The sequence below is a fragment of the Orcinus orca genome, chromosome 6, assembly GCF_937001465.1.
Source record: "Orcinus orca chromosome 6, mOrcOrc1.1, whole genome shotgun sequence".
In the NCBI taxonomy this organism is placed as follows: Eukaryota; Metazoa; Chordata; class Mammalia; order Artiodactyla; family Delphinidae; genus Orcinus; species Orcinus orca.
In genome coordinates, this window is record NC_064564.1 from 65,324,809 (window position 1) to 65,350,676 (window position 25,868).

General features: G+C 36.3%; 1 protein-coding gene across 1 annotated transcript; it reads left to right on the forward strand.

Moving 5' to 3' along the window:
• The first annotated feature begins 7,010 nt into the window (after window positions 1-7,010).
• INSL6 (insulin like 6) lies at window positions 7,011-20,638 on the forward strand. The gene is given in 3 exon segments (XM_004279144.3): window positions 7,011-7,299; window positions 20,236-20,509; window positions 20,511-20,638. Coding segments are annotated over 3 exon segments (612 nt in total). The 5' UTR covers window positions 7,011-7,025; the 3' UTR covers window positions 20,575-20,638.
• The last annotated feature ends 5,230 nt before the right edge of the window (window positions 20,639-25,868 follow it).

Below are 25,868 nucleotides of genomic sequence, written 5' to 3' on the forward strand. Positions count from 1 at the left end.
TGGAACTTTCCCCTTAAGCTGTACTTGAAACTCACGGTCTTAGCACCAAAGCATTAAGTCTCCAGGACCCATAGTTTCAATGGCTACCATCATGACACCTACTATCCTAGCCTGCATTGTCCCCTCAATTCAGGTCTTGCCTCCCTCGCTGGGGGTCAGCAGAACTTTGCCAAGTGTAGTTGTTCTTCTACTCAGTGTCCTGTTTCCCTAGGTATACCATACGGCCATCCCTTCTGATGCTTCTCCTCTCCTGGTCACTGCCACTGAGCACTGAACAGAAATAATCCTTTATTTCAGGACTCCAGACCTTCAACCTCTTTCCAGTATAAGGAAAATCTCCCCTCCCACCCCCCACCATCTCTCCCTCTCCCTCCCCATCTCCATTTCTCTCTTACTTGTCCACTGGGGACACCTGCATAATTTTGGCCTCTTCCAGTATTTAGGGGTCATGGTAAGAGCAACTTTAAGCAACTTCTGCTTTCTGCCCTGAAAAAGTCCATCAGGTAGGGAAACACTTAGGCTCTGGATACTGGTTTAAATTTGTGGCGTGATGGTGTGAGAGGCCAAACGGAAAAATATACTGAGAAAATGTAATGTCTCAATTAATTATTTTGCCACACTCTTTGACCTTGCATATTATCAAGCTTTCCTTCTGCATGGGAATCTTCCTCTGTTTCTAATATTTTTCAGTAAACAAATAAAACTGTCTTTGCATCAACTCTTCCTCTGCCAAATCAATAGAACTGCTCCTAGTTCTTCACCCCTCATTCCCTCTGGGACCCACTATGAACTGTTCCCTAATTGACTCTTATCCTGTTAGATTCCACACTGGCCTCCAATCACAAAATTTAATCTTAATTCTTTTCTCTTTTACTTCTCTTTCATATTTTGCTTCATTGATGACCCCATCTTCTAAAAATTCTCTTCCCTTTTTGCTTTTCTGAAATGACATTATTCTGATTACATCCTCTTTAATGCTTATCTTTTCTCCTTCTTTATCTCTTTTCTTGCTTCTTACCACATGAAATTCCCTCTTCTTTGCTGCCTTGAAACTGTATGCCTGTCCATCAGTCAGAGAGTTGATTTAATTTTATTTCTTTAACTCACAACTCTTTTGCTGTTGACTTCCAAATCTGGACCTCCAGGTTAGACATCTTAGCATATTTCCAGCCCCACATTTCCATTTGCTTTATTAAGGGAATTCCTTGAATATTTAACTGTTATCTAAAATTCATCATGTCTAAAACTTTACTGTGGGATTAAATTCCCCTCATGATTTTTCTCAGTGTCATCAGCTTTTCATTCTCTACAACTCAAAGCCCTGGTCTCCCTGACATACAGATGGCCAACAGGCACATGAAAAGATTTTCAACATTGCTAATTATTAGAGAAATGCCAATCAAAACTACAAGGAGGTACCACCTCACACCAATCAGAATGGCCATCATTAAAAAGTCTACAAATAACAAATGCCGGAGAGGGTGTGGAGAAAAGGGAACCCTCCAACACTGTTGGTGGGAAAGTAAGTTGGTGCAGCCACTATGGAAAATAGTATGGAGGTTCCTCAGAAAACTAAAAATAGAATTACCATACGATCCAGAAATCCCACTCCTGGGCAGATATCTAGACAAATCTATAATTCAAAAAGATACATGTACCCCTATGTTCATAGCAGCAGTATTTACAATAGCCAAGACCTGGAAACAACCTAAATGTCCATCCATGAATGGATAAAGAAGATGTCGTACATATATACAATGGAATACTACTCAGCCATAAAAAAGAACTAAATAATGCCATTTGCAGCAACATGGATGCAACTAGAGATTATTGTACTAAGTGAAGTAAGTCAGAAAGAGAAAGACAAATGCCATATAATATCACTCATATGTGGAATCTAAAATACGACACAAATGAACCTATCTATGAAACAGAGACAGACTCACAGACATAGAGAACAGACTCGTGGTTGCCAAAGGGGAAGAGAGGTGGGGAGGGGATGGACTGGGAGTTTGGGGTTAGGAGATGCAAACTATTATGTATAGAATGGATAAACAACAAGGTCCTACTGTATATCACAGGGAATTATATTTGATATCCTGAGATAAACCATAATGGAAAAGAATATAAGAAAGAATGTATATATATTTTTATATATATGTATAACTGAGTCACTTTGCTGTACAGCAGAAATTAACACAACATTGTAAGTCAACTGTATTTCAATTTTAAAAAAGCCGTGGTCTTCTTAAATTTTTTTCTCTCTCCCACATACAGCTTACACATAATGAGTCACCAAATCCAATGACGGTTCATTTAAAAATCACTTTTATGGGTCCTTTTTGTTTATTCCCACTCTTTCCATACTACTGCTGGCTCCTGACAATTCATGGATCAAAAATGTGGACTTCTAGTTGTTTTCTCCATTTTCAATTCTTCTCCTTCCACTTCTGTATACACTAGAGTCAAGTTACTAACTTGACTTAAGCTTCAATTTCCATCTTGTCCATACATTATCCACAAACTATTTTATAACCTTCTACTCTCCATAGGATAAAAACAATAAAATCCATACTCCTTAGTCTGAATTTTAAAGTCCCCTTTGTCTGCTAGCAATATTCCATCTTCTACTAATCCCTAACATCACTATTATAGGTTCTTTTCCCTAGAATATGCCTTGCTCACTTGTTTCCATGCGTTTGCACCTGCCATCCTCTCTTCTTCCTGAAATTTCAGCCCCACTTTTGTACTACGTACCTTGCCATCAAAGCCTGGTTAAGTTCTGTCTCCTAGATGAAGTCTTCCAAGACCACTGCAGCTCATACCAGTCTCCCCCTTCTATAAATTATTTTACTTAAATTTTCCACTATTCATTTCAACATTTAACCAATGATGTTTTTACTCCAATATGTTTTCAACATAATTAGAATAAGAAGTCTAAGCTTCTGGTGCTTAAAGATATTTCACTTATTTCATTTATAACTCCTAAACACAAAAGACTTTTTTCCCCAACTGACTTAATGGAAAACCTCTTCTTGTAGGACTGGACCATGCCTATATTGACTGCATACTATCCTTTATGTACTAGAAATAAAAAGATGAAAAATGATTTTAAATGCATTTCTCAAGCTCTTGCCAAATTAACAGTCTGGTACCTGATATACAAAAGAATACAACATTTATTTTAAAGAACATTGAACCTATTATGTCACTTGATTCTCACATTCCAACAAAATAGAGATGGCAATAATTATAACAGCTAATACTTATTATTATGTGTCAGGCATTGTATTTTCTCATTTATTATCTCATGTGTTATTTAATATATTATCTCATATAATCCTTTAACAGCACTGTCAGAAGGTACTATTATGATCTACCTTCAACATATACCACATGTTCTTATATTCATGACACACATAAGTAAACTGGGGTATAAGATTTCTGTAAAAGTTTGTACAGCTACCTACTCTTGTGCCTGGGACCAGCCTCTAAGTGTCTTTATTACCAATGGAGTGAACTTTTAAACTCATTCTGAGGCAATTACTTTAGTGTGTGTGTGTATGCTTTTTTTTTTTTTTGTCCAAATTATTATTTCCTCTAATTTAAGGTTTTGGTCTAAAAAGATTTGCTCTGATATTATGATGCCATGTACTGCCATCACCAAACCAGATTCTTTGTTTTTGTAATTTTTTTGACAAATTATGGTTATATAAAGTAGGTTAAGAGTTTGGTCTCCAGAGACAGACTGACTATCTGTGCTCCGCACGTGCAGGCTCAGCGGCCATGGCTCACGGGCCCAGCCGCGGATGGGATCTTCCCGGACCAGGGCACGAACCCGTGTCCCCTGCATCGGCAGGCAGACTCTCAACCACTGCGCCACCAGGGAAGCCCCAGACTGACTATTTTTAATCAGCCTTCTGCCCCTTACTTGCCCTCTAATTTCAGGCAAGCTTCTTAATCTATCTAAGATGAGCTCCCTCATCTATAAACTAGAAATAATTTCAATACTATTTGATATGATTACTACAGGATTAAATAGGGTAAACTGTGTACAAGCACTTAGAGTAATGCTTGACATACAGTAATCACACAACAAATGATGTGTTATTATTATCGCTCTTTCAAAAGCAATAGTACTATTATTACTATTTCTGTACTATCTGTATGTACAGACTTGGTGTAAACACCAAGAATAAAGTGTTAACAAGACCAACATTATAGTGGGGAAGACAGACAACAAATTGAACAGAAAGCAGAAAAGTAAATAAAAAAGATATTACCTATTAGCTGTTTTATAATCAAGCATTAATTATAGTTACTATAATTAATTGTACCCACAATTAATATCGTTAAGCTAAAAATTTTAAGGACTCAATCACGGGAATCCTAGTTCCCATATCAATATAAAATGCTAAAATAACTTGAAAAACAAATATTCCAGTATAATTACTAACAATTCCATATTTTTCTTGCATAAATGGAATTTTCATTTATAAATACTCAAATATGGTTTATTGGGCAGCTCCAATTTTATGACAATGTTCTGGAATAAGGTACCTAGGATAGGATACTAACAAATAAGTCAGGAATTCATTCAGTAATAATAGTAACTTATTCATTCAAAATACGCCATTTCACTAATAATTTGTTCATTTCAATAAATTAATTGACTCTTGATAACAAGTAGTAGCAGTAGTTAAGAATGTGTTCATTCATTCAATAAATGTTTATTAAGGGTCTACTTAGCAGGTATTGTCCCAGGCACTGGATATTATCAATAAATATGAAACAAAAATAGTTCCAGCCCTTAATGAGCTTACAACTAGTAGAGAAGAGATAATTACATGATTTTTTAAAAAATTCACCATAGTGCAATAAAGAATAATTATGACATAAGTATGAAATAGGGTATAAAGAAACAAGTAGTCAATGCTCAGGGAGTTTATTCATTTACCAAATATTATATGATTATTGATATTAACATTTTACTTATTATTTGTTCATATTAATCACTATAATTATTTACATTAAATTATTACTGAGAACTTACTATGACACTGTTAACAATGTCTTTGTCTTTAAAGGCAAAGATGATACCAAAGTAAACAAAATAAACAAAAATCCCTGTCTGCATGGAGCTTACAATCGGTAGGAGGAGACAGAAAATATGGAGAAGTAAAATATATAGTATGTCAGTCTTTAATGAATGGTATGAAGAAGTACAAAGGAGGGTGAGAATATAGAGAGTACAAAGAGAATGGGAGTATAAATTTGCTTGGTTCTGACATACATTGCTTGAGAGGTGTTTTTTTGTTTGGTTCTGGGTTTTTTTTTTGCTTTAAAAAAAAATCTTCCTCTCAGTATAATGATAATTTTCCTTTCTCACAGGGTTTCCCAGATAAAGTTCTGCCTAGGACTCATGGCCACTATAGTTTGGACATGAACTGTTTCTCAAAGTAGGTGATGAAATTGTGCTAATCAAATTACATCAATCTTTAAAAAAATCCGACTGCCAGTTAATGTAACAGCACTCACGGATGCCCCTGGGAAGCAGGGAAAAGCTGGGCGAACAGAAAATGGAGAAAAAGGCATAGAGGCAGAAGGCAGAAAGGAGAAGGGGAAAAAAATAACATTTTAGAGCAAAGAGGTGAGGATAGCGTTGACAATTGCTGGAGCCTCTGAAGCTTTGGCATCCTGAAGTTGACTACTCCTGAGACAGCCCCTGACTGCCCCCTTGTGGCTACTAGCACACCCTTCAGCGCCGACACACTCTAATAAAATAAAATTTCATTGAAAATGACAAGGCAACCTATACCGATTATGCTGCACTTCCCTGCCCCTTCCCTCTTAGTTTAGCGAAATGCTTATATTCTTACAAGACAAATCCTCTACAAGGCCCTGTCACACCATCAACTAATATTGTAGCCAAGATAGACCTGAAGGGGGCACTCTCAGGCCCTGCCATGCATCATCAATTGCTCCACACAGGAAGAGACAGTTGCCTACATAACCAAGAGGACGGCACCTCTACTTATAATACAGCAGGAAGAAAAAAAGCTTCTCTCCGGCCCACATATCCCTGCCAATCGGAAACTAAGCAGTCCAGCCAAGGAGAAAACCCCATACTTTGGACTCCCAGCTTCCTCAGTGGACTCTTTGGTTATCACACTCCCTCCCACCTTCCACCCCTTTTCTCTATAAAAGCAAGTTCTCTTCCTCGTTCTCTGGATTTGCTTACGGCCAGTCAAGGTTCATATGTCCTGAATTGCATTCCTCTGGCTATTCCTGAATAAACTCACTTTTGCTGATAAAATAACCGGCTAGTACTAAACTTGGCACTAATAATTTGGCAATGGGCAATCCTCTATAATCTATAAACAAAAATACTAGATTATCCCAAATCCTCTCTTTGTTCTGGAGATTGAGGCTAAGGCCCATTTCTCCCTGCAGAACTGGTAGGAATTTCCTCAGAAAGCTTTGCATCTGACTTTAAAACGTGCACACATGTTTCCACATATTTGCCAACTATGCGTCAGGCCCTGAGGTACAATGGGAAGCAAGAACAGACGCCGGCATTGCCTTCGTGAAACCCGGGGATTAGGGGAAGAAATTATCAAACAGGCGCAAAAATAAATGTGAGGAAACCTACCGAGATAAACGCCATGAAGAAAATGAGAGGTTTCTCGAAGGAAGCGACGTCCCAACAGGCAAAAGAGGCGGGAAACGCATTCCACTAGAGGGATGCGTTAACTACGGCCCCATATTTCATTTGATGAGTCTCCCTAGTGAGGATGGCAAGAAAAACTAATCAATCATTTTAAAAATTAACAGGCAGCCACCTGGGACGGCCTGAGAGCCCCGCGTAACACGGGAAGTTTAGGCGCCGGCGCCGCTCACCTAGTCTTGAAGTTCTCGCGAGGTCTGCACGCGAAAATCAGAAGGTCGCCAGGTGCGCACGCGCAGTCGTGGGACAGACGGCAGTTAGGGCCCTCGGGGGATCTGTCTGTGTTGGGGGTCCAGGGATGCCGTGGCTCTTCTGCTTGTGTGTCGGGCTCCTGCTAGTTCGGGTCTCCCGTGAGCTGAACGACATTAGTCGAGCCAGGAGATTGTGCGGCAGGCATCTGTTGCAAGAAATAGTAAAACTCTGTGGCACTGTTAACTGGAGCCACAGTGAGGAGGAAAAGCCTTTCACACAGCTGCTTTCCCAGGCCTCGGAGAAGGTCGAAACCTTTATCCCTGACCGGTTAGAAAGCTCGCAAACCACTTTCCCGGTCTGGAGGAGAGCGACAAACCCAGGTAAAAATCTAAACCAGAGGCATGTTTTTTCATCTTTGTACATTTCTTATTCCCGAATTTGCCCTGCCAGGCATGGAACTTCTGCAGGAAATGGAATTTGTGCCTAATACATATACAAAAGCCATGAAGTCTTTGTTTTTGTTTGTTGTAACTTGGAGGAAAGAAGCGTACACATGTAAGTCTACACATTTGTATAAGAATAATGCTGTTTCCCTCGCTTTCCCTTTCTGCAGTGCCCTTGTCACCTGGCAAACTATTTTGCCCTTCAAAGCCTGATTTAGGTATCATTTTCCCTGTGAACTCATCACTGACCATTTCATAGCTACTCACTCCATTCTCCATTCTACCGCAATATCTAACACATAATTCTATTTAACTATTTACATTTAACTGTAATATTTAACTGTAATGAGGACCTGCTACATAATTGGCCCAGCCTAGTGCAAATAAAAATGCAGGGCCCCTTGTTCAAAAAGCAGGAAAAACTGTTAAAGGTACTAAAATATAAAGCTTTTTACCTTTCTTGTGCGTATCTCCTCTGCTCAAACACATGGTCCTCTGTCCCATCAGACTTCACATACAAGTCAAAAGATAAAATTATTGAGAATTTCAAGACTGGGACAACAGAGCATTAAACAAAATGCAGGGTCTTTCTAAGCACTAGGCTTGTGCTACTGGCAAGTCTCAATCTCTTAATGCCAGCCCTGTATGCCATACCATGTTATAGGGATTGCTCATGTATGTTTTTATCTGAAATGTCTAGCAGAGGGCTGAGCACAGGGTATGTGCTTAATATGTATTGAATTTATACTTAATGCTTTTAAGCAGTCTTTAGGAAGAGTATTTTTGTTTCAGATCCATTCTTCTGTTTTTACATTTTGTGACTAACACATTTTAGTCCCAATATGTTTGCCATTTTAAAAGAAAATGCACTTTATTTGTAGACTGTGGTCTATAGAGTGTAGTGTCATTGAAGTTATTGCCTTTTATAGTAATCCAGTTGATTCTATTTGGACAAATTTTGCAAAAGTCAAGATTTCTGAAATTAAGGAAAGGAGTTAGACTTTGGTGCCAAAAGAGAGACCCTAATGTAGATGACTGAAACAAGCTAAAACATTGCCTAGCACATTATAAACACTTATTCTTTTTTTTTGTTTTGAGGTATAGTTGGTTTACAATATTAGTCTCAGGTGTATAACATGGTGATTCAAAATTTCTATAGATTATATTCCATTTAAAGTTATAAAGTATTGGCTATATTCTGATAAGCACTTATTCTTTAATGAATGAATGAATAAATCTTATAAGATTATTGTTGCTAAGAGAATAAAATTGTTTTCATTGATGTGTATTTGATTTACAATGTTGTGTTAGTTTCGGGTGTACAGCAAATTGACTCAGTTGTATTTATATATAATATTAGTTTAGTTATTAGATTAGTTATATATGTATATTTGTATATATTCTTTTTCAGATTTTTTCCATTATAGGTTATTACAAGATATTGAATATAGTTCCCTGTGCTACACAGAAAGTCCTTTTTTAATTTATTGTATATATAGTAGTGTGTATCTGTTAGTCCCATACTTCTAATTTGTCCCTCCCCCCTTTCCCCTTTAGTAACCATAAGTTTGTTTCTTATGTCTATTTCTGTTTTGTAAATAAGTTCATTTGTATCATTTTTTTAGATTCCACATATAAGTGATAATCATGATATTTGTCTTTCTCTGTCTGACTTACTTCATTTAATATGATAATCTCTAGGTTGCACCATGTTGCTACAAATGGCATTATTTCATTCTTTTTTATGGATGAGTAATATTCCATTGTGTGTGTTCCTTTGGTTTTTAAGTAAAAATAAAAGACACATTTTTCATTTTCACCCATAACTGTTGAACAATGTATTCACCATTTTGTTCCACTACCCTCTGCCATTTTCCAGGCAACTTCATAATTCCATCTTCCCAAAACTTTATATCTTTTTGAGCAAAGAACTGTTCCAGGTGCCTTTTACAATCTTCCAGGGAACTGAAATTTTTTCCATTAAGAGAATTTTGTAAAGACCAAAATAAGTGGAAATCTGAAGGTGCAGTGTCTGGTTAATACGGCAGATGAATCAGAACATCCCAGCCAAGCTGTAACAGTTTTTGCCTGGCCATCAAAGGAACATGTGGTCTTGTGTTATCCTGATGGAAGATTATGTGTATTCTGTTGACTAGTTCCAGACGCTTTTCACTGAGTGCTGCTTTCAGTTGGTCTAACTGGGAGCAGTGCTTGTTGGAATTAATCGTTTGGTTTTCAGGAAGGAGCTCATAGTAGAGGATTCCCTTCCAGTCCCACCATATACACAACATCCCCTTCTTTGGCTGAAGACCAGCCTTTGGTGTGGTTGGTGGTGGTTCATTTCGCTTGCCCCATGATCTCTTCCATTCCACTTTATTGTACAGTGTCCACTTTTCATCGCCTGTCACAATTTGTTTTAAAAACGGAATGTTTTCATTACATTTCAGTAGAGAATCACATGTGGAAATATGGTCAAGAAGGTTTTTTGCTTAACTTATGTGGAACCCAAACATCAAAGTGATTAATATAACCAAGCAAATGATTTTCATTGCTTGATTTGGATATTTTGAGTATGTTGGCTGTCTCCTGCATGGTATAACGTTGATTGTTCTCAATTAATGTCTCGATTTGATCGCTATCAACTTCAACTGGTCTGCCCGACTATGGAGCATCGTCCAGTGAGCAACCTCCAGCACAAAACTTCGCAAATCACTTTTGACACATTCGATCAGTCACAGCACCTTCTCCATACACTGCACAAATTTTTTGCGTTTCAGTTGCATTTTTACCTTTCTTGGAATATTAACGAAGCATAATATACCGAAAATGTTGCTATTTTTCTTCCATCTTCAGTATTAAAATGGCTACACAAAAATTCACCAATTTTGATAAGGTTTTTTTCTTTTTAGATTTTTTTTGGTGGGGACCATTTTTAAAGTCTTTATTGAATTTGTTACAATATTGCTTCTGTTTTACATTTTCGTTTTTTGGCCAAGAGGCATGTGGGATCTTAACTCCCTGACCAGGGATTGAACCCAAACCCCTGCATTGGAAGGTGAAGTCTTAACCACCGGACCGCCAGGGAAGTCCCTAATAAGTGTTTTTTTTTTTTAATATGCTGATATGACAGCTGTCACAATACAAACTAACAAAATTGTTTCGAATGAAGTTAAAGACACCTAAACGCTACCAGAGCCATCTTACGGAAAACAAAAACAAAAACAAATGAACATTTTGGCCAACCCAATAATTTTTAAAGGAACCTCCATACTGTTCTTCATAGTGGCTGTACCAGTTTACATTCCCACCAACAGTGTAGGAGGGTTCCCTTTTCTCCACACCCTCTCCAGCATTTATTATTTGTAGACTTTTTGATGATGGCCATTCTGACCAGTGTGAAGTAATATCTCATTGTAGTTTTGATTTGCATTTCTCTAATAACTAGCGATGTTGAGCACCTTCATGTGCCCATTGACCATCTGTAGTCTTCTTTGGAGAAGTGTCTATTTAGTTCTTCTGCCCAGTTTTGACTGGGTTGTTTGTTTTGTTTTGTTTTGTTTTATATTGAGCTATATGAGCTGTTTGTATATTTTGGAAATTAAGCCCTTGTTGGTCACATCATTTGCAAATATTTTCTCCCATTCTGTAGGTTGTCTTTTCATTCCGTTTATGGTTTCCTTTGCTGTGCAAAAGCTTATAAGTTTGATTAGGTCCCCTTTGCTCATTTTTGCTTTTATTTCTATTGCCTTGGGAGACTGACCTAAGAAAACATTGGTATGATTTATGTCAGAGAATGTTTTGCCTATGTTCTCTACTAGGAATTATATGGTGTCATGTCTTATATTTAAGACTTTAAGCCATTTTGAGTTTATTTTTGTGTATGGTGTGAGGGAGTGTTCTACCCTCATTGATTTACGTGGGGCTGTCCAGCTTTCCCAGCACCACTTGCTGAAGAGACTGTCTTTTCTCCATTGTATATTCTTGTCTCCTTTGTTGAAGACTAATTGACCATAGGTGTGTGGGTTTATTTCTGGGCTCTCTATTCTGTTCAGTTGATCCTTATGTCTGTTTTTGTGCCAATATCACACTGTTTTGATGACTGTAGCTTTGTAGTATTGTCTAAAGTCTGAGAGGGTTGTGTCTCCAGCTTTGTTCTTTTTCCTTAGGATTGCTTTGGCAATTCTGGGTCTTTTGTGGGTCCATATTAATTTTAGGATTATTTGTTCTAGTTCTGTGAAAAATGTTGTGGGTCATTTGACAGGGATCGCATTAAATCTGTAGATTTCTTCCAATCCAAGAGCATGGGATATCTTTCCGTTTCTTTGAATCATCTTCAGTTTCATTTATCAATGTTTTATAGTTCTCAGGGTATAAGTCTTTCACTCCTTGGTCAGGTTTATTCCTAGGTTTTTTTTGTTTTTTGTTTTTTTTGATGTGATTTTAAAAGGGATTTTTTTTTTTTTTTTACTATCTGTTTCTCATATCTCATTGTTAGTGGAAAGAAATGCAACAGATTTCTGTATGTTAATCTTGTATCCTACTACCTTGCTAAATTTGTTTAGCAGTTCTAGTAGTTTTTGTGTGGAGTCTTTAGGGTTTTCTATATAGAGTATCATGCCATCTGCATATAAGGGGAATGAAAACTTTTAAAGACAGAAACAACAGAAAGCATCAGACTGAATCTTAATCATTTTCCACCATCAAAACCGCCTACATATAAACTCACTTTATCCTGCTCTTATAAAGAAGGAATTGTTTCTCACCAGTCTCTAAATTGTACCTTAGTTCAGTTGATATTCACACTTTAATGTGTATATGAATCACCTGGGGAATACTGTTAATATACAGATTCTGATTCAGTAGGTCTGGGGTGGGGCCTGAGAGTCTACAGTTTTATAAGCTCCCAGGTGATGCTTATTCTGTTAGTTGGACACTGCTCTTTGAGTAACAAGGGAATAGTTCACTTCTCTATTTCTTCATTACTCTTTTCTCCCAGAAATGCAAGGTGGACCTACCCTTTCTACTTCATGTTCAGTGGGCATTTCTCTCACATCAAATACTGTGCTCTCATTACCTATAACCTAGTCAAAATTTTACCTTCAGTCATCCAAGCTTGAGTTTATTATTGAAAAAGAGTTTAGAATCCTTTTTCTCGACAAAGCCTACTCTGGAGGAAACACTTTTCTCATTAATAAAAAGTCAACTTTAAAACTCAGAGCTGATTAATCACTCCTTTGTCTCAGGTATTATTCACAATCCCCTGAAGGAGAACATGTCACTAATTCAATGAGGAGGGATCTGCAATGAAACAGGATTCGTAGGAAATGAAAATACATCTGATAATATTTCAGAGTTCTCATACCCATTAAACATGTTACTATGGGAGCTATATAAAGGGCCGTTTGCTGAAGTGGAAATATCATGTGGCAATAAAACCATGGTTGTTTTAAAATATATGGAAGAACGAAAAATGGATTTAGGTTATCAATATGAATGTGTATTAAAATTTAAAGAATTCTTAATCTATAAGGAAAGACGACATGTAGTCCTATTAATTTCTAGTGACTAATTTAGAAGTTGTAGAGAGGTATGTGTTTCCAATATAGAATTCCAACGTAGAATATATAAGTATGCAATTTCTTTTACATGTGAATGTTGCTGTAAAGTTGATTGATTTTTATTTAGCTTATATCAGCAGAATATATTTCTATATTAGATCAAGTCAGTTATCAACAATTTTAATCTTCTGATGATCTATTTGAGTCTGACACAGGAAAAGATAGTTTGATACACTCATATTCAAAAATGCTTTTTTTCAGGACTACTCATGCATAACTTGAATTTGAGATGTGTACTTCTTGTTAGTGGATCCTGAATGTATGGGCCATGTCTCATGCTTACCTCATAGTGTGGCACCATGAAGCTAACGTCATATTTCTAAATTCTGGCTGAATATGGTGCTGCCTAACTCTTAGTACCAGGTGAAATCATCAAAGTTTCATCACCAGTTTTTCATAATCCATAACCACTATTCCAGTTAGATAGGCTGTATTCCCCCATTCTTGGTCTTCATTCACTTGTTCTTGTTTTTTTGTTTATTTTCTTGTTTCTTTAGATATCATTATCACAACTGGCTATGCAGAACCTCTCTATTTATATATTAATTCAACAAAATTTGTGTGCCTGTTGTATATTAGTTAGTATTCATGCTGCTTGGGATATAAGAGTGAACAGTTTCACTCAGGAGGCAGTGAAGGTTCTTGCCTTCATGAAGCTTACAGAATAGTGAAGATAGACAATAAACATAAATAAATTATATGGTATGTTAGAAGATAATTAGTCTCCACATATCTCCTTTCTTCATGCCCATTCTCCTCCTCCCATAGGCATCCATTCCAATGTTTTATTATGTATTTTTGTTTTTATACGTTTTATTGCAAATTGTGCATTATTTCCTGTGCATGTATTTTAAAAATATATCTAAATGGTATTTGAGATCTATATCTTATTATTGCTATGTGAACTTTTAGTCATTGCTTCAAACTGCTGCATAATATTCATACGCATTCCTCACATTTTACTTATTCTTTCTCCTAGTGATGAACATCTAACCTATATAGCCTTCAACTCCCTGCCACTATAAATAACACTGCAGTGAGCATCATTGTATATGCCCCCTTATGGATCTGTGTGGACATTTCTCTGGGATATATACCTAGGGGTAGAATTGATGTATCATAAAATATATTATGTTTAATTTACTTGAGGTGCATTCAGATTGCTTTGCAGAATGGCTACACCAATTTATAGTTGCACCACTAGTACATGAGGATTCCTGTGTTCTTGTATCCCTGTCAAGAATTAACATTATACAATTTTTAACTTTTGCCAGTGCCACAGGCGTGAAATAGTGTCTCATTTTTGTCTTAATTTGCTCTGAATTTGAGCACCTCTTCATATACATATTAGCCTCTTGGGTTCCTTTTTTCTGAAAATTTCCTGTTTATACATTTTGCTCACTTTTTGTTGGAATTGTCATCTTCCAGTTGATTTGTAAGAGTTATTCAAAATCTAGATACAATAGTAATCAGCTGTAGGTTTTAGATATTACAAATATGTTCTCCTATTCTGTCATCTGTCTACTGGTGTTTGACAGAAAGTCTTAATTTTTATACAATTAGACGATAAGAGTTTTGCCTTATTGTTCATACTTTCAAAAGTATGAACAAAACTTTCAAAAGTTTTAGAGGTTCCTTTTCTGTTCTTCTGTTAATTTTATAGTTTTACTGTTCTCATTAGGTCCTTAATTCTGGGGCCCATTTTTGGTTCTGTTCTGCTAGGGATACTATCTTTAGTTTTCTCAGTGTCTTACTTTTCTCTACATGAAGAAATAATTTTCTGAATACCATCTACTGAACAATCGGTTTTTTCCCATTGATTGTAGAGCCACTTTTATTGTTTATTAAGTTTGTCTGAGATTCTTATTTAATTGGTCTTTTTGTTTGACTTTGTATTATTACTACACTGTTTTAGTACTATGACTCTGTAGGGTGTCATTTATCTTGGAGAGCAAGTCTCCAATTATTTTTTTCCCTTAAGGTTGACTGAACTAATCCTCTGCCTTTATCCTTATATATACATTTAAGAGTAAGCTTATTGAATTTATTTTATAAAAACCCATCTGGAATTTAAATGGGATGCATGGAATTACAGAGAATAATTTGAAGAGAATTGACATCTTTTTAACAAAAAGTCATCTCAGCCAAAAACATGGAATATCTTTGTATTCTGTCATTAGAATTTTAAAGTTTTCTCTATAGAGACTTTCTGTATTGTTGGTTAAGTTAATGCTTAATACTTTAATTTTGTTGCTATTGTAAATACTTGTTAATTATATTTCTAGTTAGTGATCATTGGTTAGAGAAATGCAGTTGAGTTTTACAGGTTGATTTTAATCCAGTAATTATGTGGAACTATCTTAATAGTTTTTTGTCACTTACTTTCTAAACTTTATACCACTCTTCTTTTTTTATTCTTATAGCATTTGCAAGGAGTCATTACAGGTTTTTGAGCAGAGGAGTGACATAATTGACATTTTAAAGGGATCACTTTGACCACTGTGTTGAGGATAGACTGTAGGGAAGCAAGAGTAGAAACAGAGAGACCTGTTAGGAAGGTATTAGAGAGGATAGCATCTGGATAAGGATGGTAGCAGTGAGTGGAAGCAGTGATAACTGTTATAATCTAGATATATTTGGGCAGATATGATGTGAGATATGAGAAAAAAGAAAAATCAGGAATTACTCCAATATGTTAAAAAAATATGTGATTTCAGAGTTTTTGCTTTGAACACCTGGAAGGATAGGGTTACTATCAACTGAAATAGGAAAGGCCTCAAGTGGAACAGGTTTGGAAAACAGTATTAGTAGTTCATCTTTGGACATTTTGAGTTTGAAAAGTTCAGGTGGAGTTTTAAACATGTTGAGTTTGAGACATCAGAGTGGAGATGTTGAGTAGCAAGTAGGATATATGAATCTGGAGTTTGGAAGAAAAAATTTGCTTGAAGAAAGAAATTAAGGAGCCACAGGTATATAGATAATTTTTTAAGCCATAAGACTGGATGAGATCATGAAGAGAGTAAGTATAGATTGAAAAGAGTACCAAGGACTGAGCTCTGGGAGACATCAACATTAAAAAAAACTGAAGAGGAAGTACTTGTAAAGGAGGTAGAAAGGGGCAAATAGTTAGGTGGGAAGGAGAGAGAATGTGGTATCCTGGAAACCAAGTGAAGAAAGCATATCAAGAAGGAGTGGTTTTTATTAGTTAAATAAGATGAGAGTTGGCTGTTGAATTTAGCAATATAGAGGTTGTTTGTGAGCTTGATAAGAGAAGTTTTGGTGGAGTGATGGAGTAAAAGCCTGTATAGAATGCGTTTCAGACCGAGTAAGAGAAGAGAAGTGAATTAATAAATACAGAAGGAGTTTTGCTACAGAGGAGAGAAGAGAAATTGGATGGTAAGCAGGGCCAAGAGAAGTGTTTCTTGTTTTTTTTTTTTTTTTTAAGTGGGAGAAATAGCACATTTGCTGATAGGAGTGGTTCGCTAGAAGTGAAAAAATAATGATGAAAGAAAGATAAAGAGAAGCACTGCTGGAGTGATATCCCAGAGTGGGCAGGAGGAAATAGATCTAGTCCATAAGTGGAGGAATTGGTTTTAGAGTGGATAATTCATCTATGGAAATACTTAGGAAGGCAGAATTATGGGTACAGATGTTAAGAGATGAGTAAAAAGACAGTGAAGGGAGCAAATACAAGTTCTCTTCTGATTCCTTCAATTTTCTTATAAAGTAGAAAGCGAAACCAGCTGAGAGTGAGCATGGGAGTCTATTAATATAGTAAATTGCATTTATAGATTTTGTGATCTTGCATTTCTGGGATAAACACTTTCTTAATATATTTGTAAAATACGTTCATGGATTCAGTTAACTAATACCTTATTTGGGACTTTCAAACAAACATTTGTAAGTGAAATGGGCTTATGGTTTAAAAAAATGTTTTTAATTGAAGTATAGTTGGTGTACAATATTATATGTTACAGGTGTACAATTTTTATACTCCATTTATAGTTATTATAAAATATTGGCTATTATAAAATATTGGCTATATTACTGGTATTGTACAATATATCCTTGTAGCTTATTTTATACATAATTGTTTTACCTCATAATCCCCCACCCCTGTCTTACCTCTCCTCCCTTCCCTCTCCTCCCTGGTAACCACTCATTTCTTCCCTGTATCTGTGAGACTGCTTCTTTTTTGTTATATTCACTATTTGTTGTATTTTTTAGATTCCACATATAGTGATATCATACAGTATTTGTCTTTCTCTGTCTGACTTACTTCACTTAGCATAATACCCTCCAAGTCTATCCATGTTGCTGCAGAAGGCAAAATCTCATTCTTTTTTATGGCTGAGTAATATTCCATTATATATACATACATACATATATATATATCTCTCACAACTTTTTCTATCCATTCATATGTTGATGGACACTTAGGTTGCTTCCATATCTTGGCAATTGTAAATATGCTGCTATGAACATTGGGGTGCCTGTATCTTTTCGAATTAGTGTATTGTTTCTTTTGGATATATACGTAGAAGTGAAATTGCTGGGTCATATGGTAGTTCTAGTTTTAGTTTTTTGAGAAACCTCCAGACTGTTTTCTAGAGTGGCTGCACCAGTTTACATTCTCACCAACAGTACGAGGGTTCCCTTTTCCCCTCATCCTTGCCAACATTGGTTGTGTTAGTTTTGATGATAGCCATTCTGGTAGGTATGAGGTGATATTTCACTGTGGTTTTGATTTGACTCATTTCCTTGATGATTAGCGATGTTGAGCATCTTTTCATGTGCCTGTTGGCCATCTGCATTTCCTCTCTGGAAAAATGTCTGTTCAGTTCTTCTGTACATTTTTTGATTGGGTTGTTTTGTTTTTTTGATGTTGATTTGTATGAACCACTGTTGTATCTGTATTTTAGTCCTTTTTTTCCTAGTGTATTTTGTTCACATTCATCTTTTTTTCTTGATTAGTCTGGCTAAAGTTATATTTTATTAATCCTTTAAAAGAGCCAACTTTTGGTTTTCTAAATCTTTATATTGTTTTGTTTCTATAATTCATTGATTTCTTTCCTTATTACTTATTTGGGTTATCTCTGTTGCTCTTTTTCAAATTCATTGATTTGAATACTCATTTTTAACCTTTCTTGTTTCCTGATGAGTACAGCTTGTTTCCCTTTTAAGTTCCCTCTCCAATTTGACATGTACTTTTCATTAACTAGTCCCTAGTTGCCTTCATTCATGAACAAGTTTCCTTCTTATTGTCTGCCTTTTTTTTCCCTTTAAGTGGCAGAACATGGCACATCTCATCCAGGAATGTCTTTCTTCAACCTGCGTAGACAACCTAATTCACTTTTCCCTTCAGTGTACTCTGTTCATTGTGACACACTTTAATTGATCACATATTTATCTGTCTTAGATGACATTATTTGCTACTTTAGAATAGATTAATATCTGTCCTAAAGTTTTACTATTCCACATTTTGTCTTAGGCATTTATTAAATACAAAGTTATTACAGAGTATTCTAATAGGACTGTCACTGCAAGAGACAGAGTTTCTCCTAAATACCCTCAAGAAAAAAGCGGAGGATAGTTATTATAAAAACAAGATCTGTAAATGGATCTGGAAAGGCCCTGGAAAGCCTAAGGAATCAAGTCAGTGCTAAAAATCACCTTCTCTCTTTCTCTCTCTGAATCTTTTCTCCTCTAATATCTATGTTCCTTTATAACTTTAGCTTGTCATGATAAGCTTCATAGTATCCTCTCAGTTTTCGTTCTAACTCATCTTGTTCTCATTACTTCTTAGTTCTAATTTTAAAGAGAGGAAATCTGATTGAGCCAACTTATTTTTCACATGGCATGGATTGCTGGCCACTGTAGTAGATTGGTTTGTTTGGGGTCAGGTGCCAACCTCCTGACTATTCATCTGTGGATATAAGGTGGAATCACCCTATGACTGCCTAAGGGTGACTCTACAGCAATGGCTAGAGGCAAATATATCTCCCAAAAGGGACTGTAGATGGGCAAGGGCAATGATGGAAATCCAACAAGCCGCCAATTAATTACCTTCTGGTGTTATTTTAATTTATTATCAGTAATATTGAGTAAGAGCAGTATAATAGAAATAATCAGTTCATTGAGCGTATCACTACTTTTCCATTTCTTTATATTTCAACAAAAACCAAAATGGCTTCTACTAACCACTTAGTTAAAAATGTGCGTAAAAGACAAATAATTAGAAATTGGCAAAGGATTTGAATAGACATTTCTACAAGGAGGATATATAGTAAGCACATGAAAAATGCTCAACATCATTAGTTGCAAGGTCATTGCAAATTAAAACCACAGTGGGATACCACTTCACATCCATTAGGATGGCTCTCATCAAAATATGAAAAATATCAAATGTTGGTGAAGATGTGTAGCAGTTGGAAGCCTAGTGGTGGGATTGTAAAATGGTACAACCACTGTGGAAAATAGTTTGGCGGTTCCTAAAAAAGTTAAACAAATTTACCATATGATCCAGCAGTTCTACTCCTAGGTATATATCCAAGAAAACTGAAAATGTGTTCACACAAAAACTTGTATGTGGGTGTTCAGAGCAGTGCTATTCATAATAGTCAAAAAGTAGAAACAACCCAAATGTTCATCAACTGATAAACAGATAAACAAAATGTGATATATCCATACAGTGGAAAATTATTCAGCCATAAAAAGAATAAAGTATTGCTAGAGATGCTACAACATGGTTGAACCTTGAAAATATGCTCAGTGAAAGAAACCAGACACAGGTGGCCACATATAGTATGATTTAGGCAGATCCATAGAATAGAAAGTAGATTAGTAGGTGCCAGGGGCTGGAGGAAGAGGGAAATGGGAGTGACTGCTAATGGGTGGGGGTTTCTTTTGTGGGTGATAGAAATGTTCTGGAATTAGGTAGTGGTGATGTTTGCACAACCTTGTGAATATATTAATTGTATACTTTAAAATGCTCAATTTTATGGCATATGAGTTATATCTCAATATTTTTTGCATAAAAATGTGCAAATGTTTCTAGGCCTTTTTTATAGGAAAACAATACCTACAACTATTTTAGTTAAAAATATACATTGCTTTCAAATAACCATTTTACTAGTTAAAATGTGATTACTTGTGTTTTCAAAATTAGCTGACTCTAGTATTACAGCATTATGATTAAATTTTCAGCTAAACGAAGATTTTAATAAAGTAGGGTTTTTTTCTTGTCTCTCAACAGTCTCTACTTTTGCCTCTCAGGAAGAAGCATTAAACAATTTGAAGATGCAGTCACTGTCTGAGCATCAGTACAAAAAGGCCAACTTGCCTTTTAAGACAAGACAAGAGATATTTTCCTCATCACAAGATATCAGTCCATATATTCATGAGATTGTAGAATTTCAGAAGAAAAATACAAACAAAATTAAAACCTTAAGCAATTTGTTTTGGGGGAATCATCCCCAAAGAAAGTGCAGAGGATACTCAGAAAAATGTTGTCTGAAGGGATGTACAAAAAGAACTTATTATTGCATGCCTTCCATATATTGATTATAAAAACTTAAAGCATCAGCAGTTGTGACTGAGATGTACTAACCATCATAGGAATTATACTAACTTAATAAATAGCTTAATATATTTTACTTTTATTTTTTTGGTGATTGTCCTTGTAAGTTCTCTACTGTGAACAACATCTGAATGTACTTGCAAGCACTTGACAATATTTTATGGTGGTAATAGGAATCTTAGTATTTTCTTTGGTGCCCTATTTTTCATATATTTTTATATTTGAAGAAGATGTTACCGGACATGGCATGATCATTGTAGACATCTAAGAATTAACCTGTTTATTTTTGTCAGTATGATTGAAACTCTCTTAAGCTACATTTAAATGGATTATGGAATGTTCTGCATTCCATGTGTATGATATACAGACTGGTGCCCATGACTATTACGCTCACTCCAGTATGCTAATACATCTGTCCTACCAATTTAAAACTAACTAATCAACTACTACTCCTAGTAGGAGCTCTTATACTGCAATAGTAGGTACATTTAAAATTCTTTGTGTTTTATAATAGTAACTGGTCCGTCAGAAGTTTTTTCAGTTTCTATTGAGGACTTAGAGTTCAGTGACTTTCTTTAGGTTGTAATCTCTCTCCAGGATCCTCTGTCTTTGCTTTGAAGGTACTGATATAATGTGAAATTTTATTCTGCCTTGGTCAGAATAGAGGGCTGACCAGGTTAGCAGTGTCAGCATCACCTGGGAACTTGTTAGAAATATAGTTCTAATGTCCTCCCCCAGACCTACTGAATCAGAAACTCTGGGTATAGGGCTCAGTGGTCTGCATTTTTATAGGCCTTCTGGGTCATTCTGAAGTAGGTTAAAGGTTGAGAACCACTGGTAATAGAGTCACTATATGAATATTGTAGAAATTCTGCTATTTATGTGCTTTCGTATCTCAACTCAATATAGATGTTATAACACTTAAGTTTTTGGTGTGTTTTTCCACTTTATGTCCACATGTGAAAATTTTTTAATGCTACATATTAATGCTACATATAAAGTTTATACATAGAATCAAAAGTGGAATTCCTACTTTTCTGCCATTAATTAGGGGGTAAGTATCATTTGAAATCTTTTTCTAGTTTCTTTCCCAAATATGTACTGTAATGTTCTTTTTAGTTAAATTTTTAAATTCCTATTTGGCTCTGTTATTTCTTAGGACAAAGGTTCTTTTCCACATATCTATATAATATACACTTACAATGCATTAATATGTTTGAATTTTTTTGCGTATATTGAATCCTTGCATTCCTGGGATAAACCCCACTTGATCATGGTGTATGATCCTTTTAATGTGCTGTTGGATTCTGTTTGCCAGATTTTGTTGAGGATTTTTGCATCTATGTTCATCAGTGATATTGGCCTGTAGTTTTCTTCCTTTGTGACATCTTTGTCTGGTCTTGGTATCCGGGTGATGGTGGCCTCGTCGAATGAGTTTGGGAGTGTTCCTGCCTCTGCTATATTTTGGAAGAGTTTGAGAAGGATAGGTGTTAGCTCTTCTCTAAATGTTTGATAGAATTCGCCTGTGAAGCCATCTGGTCCTGGGCTTTTGTTTGTTGGAAGATTTTAAATCACAGTCTCAATTTCAGTGCTTGTGATTGCTGTTTATATTTTCTATTTCTTCCTGGTTCAGTCTTGGAAGGTTGTGCTTTTCTAGGAATTTGTCCATTTCTTCCAGGTTGTCCATTTTATTGGCATATAGTTGCTTGTAGTAGTCTCTTATGATCCCTTGTGTTTCTGTGATGTCTACTCTAACTTCTCCTTTTTCATTTCTAGTTTTATTGTTTTGAGCCCTCTCCCTCTTTTAGTTTATGAGTCTGGCTAAAGGTTTATCAATTTTGTTTATCTTTTCAAAGAATCAGCTTTTAGTTTCATTGATCTTTTCTATTGTTTTCTTAGTCTCTATTTCATTCATTGCTGCTCTGATCCTTATGATTTCTTTCATTATACTAAACTTGGGTTTTTTTGTTCTTCTTTCTGTAGTTGCTTTAGGTATAAGTTTAGGTCATTTATTTCAGATTTTTCTTGTTTCCTAAGGTGAGACTGTATTGCTATAAACTTCATCTTAGAACTGCTTTTGCTGCATCCCATAGGTTTTGGATCATCGTGCTTTTGTTTTAATTTGTCTCTAGGTACTTTTCAATTTCCTCTTTCTTTAGTGATTCATTGACTGTTTAGTAGCATATTTTTTAGCCTTCATGTGTTTGTGTTTTCTTACAATTTTTTTCTTGTAGTTGACTTCTAATCTCATGGTGTTGTGGCTGGAAAAGATGCTTGATGTGATTCAACTTTCTTAAATTTATCAAGGCTCACTTTGTTGGCCAGCATGTGATCAATCCTGCAGACTGTTCCATGTACACTTGAGATGTGTATTCTGCTGCTTTTGGATGGGATGCTCTATAAATATCAGTTAAGTCCATCTGGTCTAATGTGTCATCTAAGGCCTGTTTTTCCTTATTGATTTGTCTGTATGATCTGTCCATTGATATAAGTGGAGTGTTAAAGTCCCCAACTATTATTGTGTTACTATTGATTTCTCCCTTTATGGCTGTTAGTATTTACCTCGTATGTTGAGATGTTCCTATGTTGGGTGCATATATATTTACAATTGTTATATCTTCTTTTTGGATTGATCTGTTGATCATTATGTAGTGTCCTTCTTTGTCTCTTGTAACAGTCTTATTTCTTTAACAAACAGTCTTATAGTCTTTATTTTAAAGTCTATTTTGTCTGATATGAGTATTGCTACTCCAGCTTTCTTTTGATTTCCATTTGCATGGAATACATTTTTCCATCCCTTGACTTTCAGTCTGTATGTGTCCCTGGATCTGAAGTGGGTCTTCAGATCCAGATCTTGTAGACAGCAGACATATGGGTGTTGTTTTTGTATCCATTCAGCCAGTGTCTTTTGTTGGAGCATTTAATCCATTTACATTTAAGGTAATTATCAATATGTATGTTCTTATTGCCATTTTGTTGTTTTGGATTTGTTTTTGTAGGCTTTTTTTTCCCTTCCTCTTTTGTTCTCTTGTGATTTTTTTTTCCCCTTGTGATTTGATGACTATCTTTAGTGTGGGTTTGGATTCAATTTTCTTTTTTGTGTATATCTTGTAGATTTTCAGTTTTCAGTTAACCTGAGGTTTTGATATAGCAGTCTATACATAAGCAAGATTAAGTTGCTGGTCTTTTAATTTCAAATGCATTTCCAATATCTTGCATTTGTGCTCTCCTCTTCTCACGATTGCTCATTTTGTTATATTTGTGTGCAGATGATTTCCTACCTTTACTGTATGTTTGCCTTTACTGGTGAGGTTTCCCATTCGTAAGTTTCTTGTTTCTAGTTGTGGCCTTTTCTTTTCCCCCTAGAGAAGTTCCTTTAGCATTTGTTGCAAAGCTGGTCTGGTGGTGATAAATTCTCTTAGCTTTTGTCTGTAAACCTTTTGATTTCCTTAGAATCTGAATGAAACCCTTGCTGGGTAGAGTATGCTTGGTTATAGGTTCTTCCCTTTCATCACTTTAAATATATTGTGCCACTCCCTTCTGGCCTGCAGAGTTTCTGCTGAGAAATCAGCTGATAACCTATGGGAGTTCCCTTGTCTGTTATTTGTTGCTTTTCCCTTGTTGCTTTTATTTATTTATTTATTGTCTATAATTTTTGTCAATTTGATTACTCTCGGTGTGTTCCTCCTTGCATTAATCCTGTATGGGACTCTGTGCTTCCTGAATTTGGGTGACTGTTTCCTTTCCCATGTTAGGGAAGTTTTCAGGTATTATCTCTTCAAATATTTTCTCAGGTCGTCTCTCTCTTTTCTCCTTCTGGGACCCCTATAATACGAATGTTGGTGCATTTAATGTTATCCCAGAGGTCTCTTAGACCATCCTCATTTCTTTTCATTCTTTTTACTGTATTCTGTTCCATGCAGTGATTTCCACCATTATGTCTTCCATCTCACTTATGCATTCTTCTGCCTCAGTTAGTCTGCTGATCCCTTCTGTATATTTTTCACTTTATTGTTCATCTCTTTTTGTCCTTTATATTTTCTCTTTGTTAAAAACTTCTTGTAACTTCTTGCTCTGTGCATCCATTCTTTTTCGTGTTCTTGGATCATCTTTACGATCATTATTCTAAGTTCTTTTGAGTGTACTGCCTATCTCCATGTTACTTAGTTGTTGCTTTGGGGTTTTATCTTGTTCCTTCATCTGGAACATATTCCTCTGCTGTCTCATTGTCTAAATTTATATTTGTATTCTTATGTATATGGAAGGTTAGTTATGTTTCCCAACCTTGAATAAGTGGCCCTCTGTAGGGGATGTCCCATGTGTCCTAGCAGTTGACTCTACTCTTGTTGCCCAAGGGCCAGGGACCACCTGGTCCCAGGGTAGGTTCTGACCTGTGTTTGCAGACTCAGTTCCACAGGCTGCAGGATTTCAGTTTTCTTGCTTCTGCTGTCTGCCACCTGGCAGATGTCTGGTTTAGAAGCTTGTGCAGGCTTCCTTGTGGGACGGGCCGATGCCTGCCCACTGGTGGATAGAGCTGGGTCTTGGCCCTCTGCTGGGCTGGGCCGTGTCAGGGGCCATGTCTTGAGGTGGCCATGTCTGAGGTGGGCTCAGAAAGTTTTTAGGCAGACTGTCTGCTAATGGGTGGGGCTGTGCTCCTGCCCTGTTGGTTGGTTGGCCTGATGCATCCCAGCACTAGAGCCTACAGGCTGTTGAGTGATGCCAGGTCTTGGTGCTATAGACCCAAGCAAAATACCTGCCTCCAGCAAGAGTTCCAGTAGATGAACTCTCCCCAAATATTTCCACCACCAGCTTTTATGACCCCAGAGAGAGCCACAGACACCCCCTGCCTCCCCAGGAGACCATCCAATACCAGCAAGTATGTCTGGCCCAGGCTCCTATGAAGTCACTGCTTTTGCCCTGGGTGCAGGTACCCTGGGTCCCGGTACCCTGGGTCCCAGAGACCTTCTGTGCGCTGTCCTGGCATCTGCTACACCTGCTCCTTCCTGTTTAGCTCAGTCATGTTGTACCTCCCAAACCTTTTTTTTTTTTTAAAGTTTATTTACTTTCAACTTTCTCTTGTCATCTAGCAAAAGGTATTATTATCCCTTACATTGCTCCTTCTACAAAGATTTACTTTTCTACATTTTATCAAATTGTTGTGCACTTAAATCTTTTTTGGAGGATAGGATGTGAGAGTACATGTAAAAATATATTCAAATAATTTTCACTGGGAACTGAAATGACTGATTCTGTCATCTTGCCACCTGGGAAATACAATCACGGATCACTGCAGAAAGCTTATCTAGTTT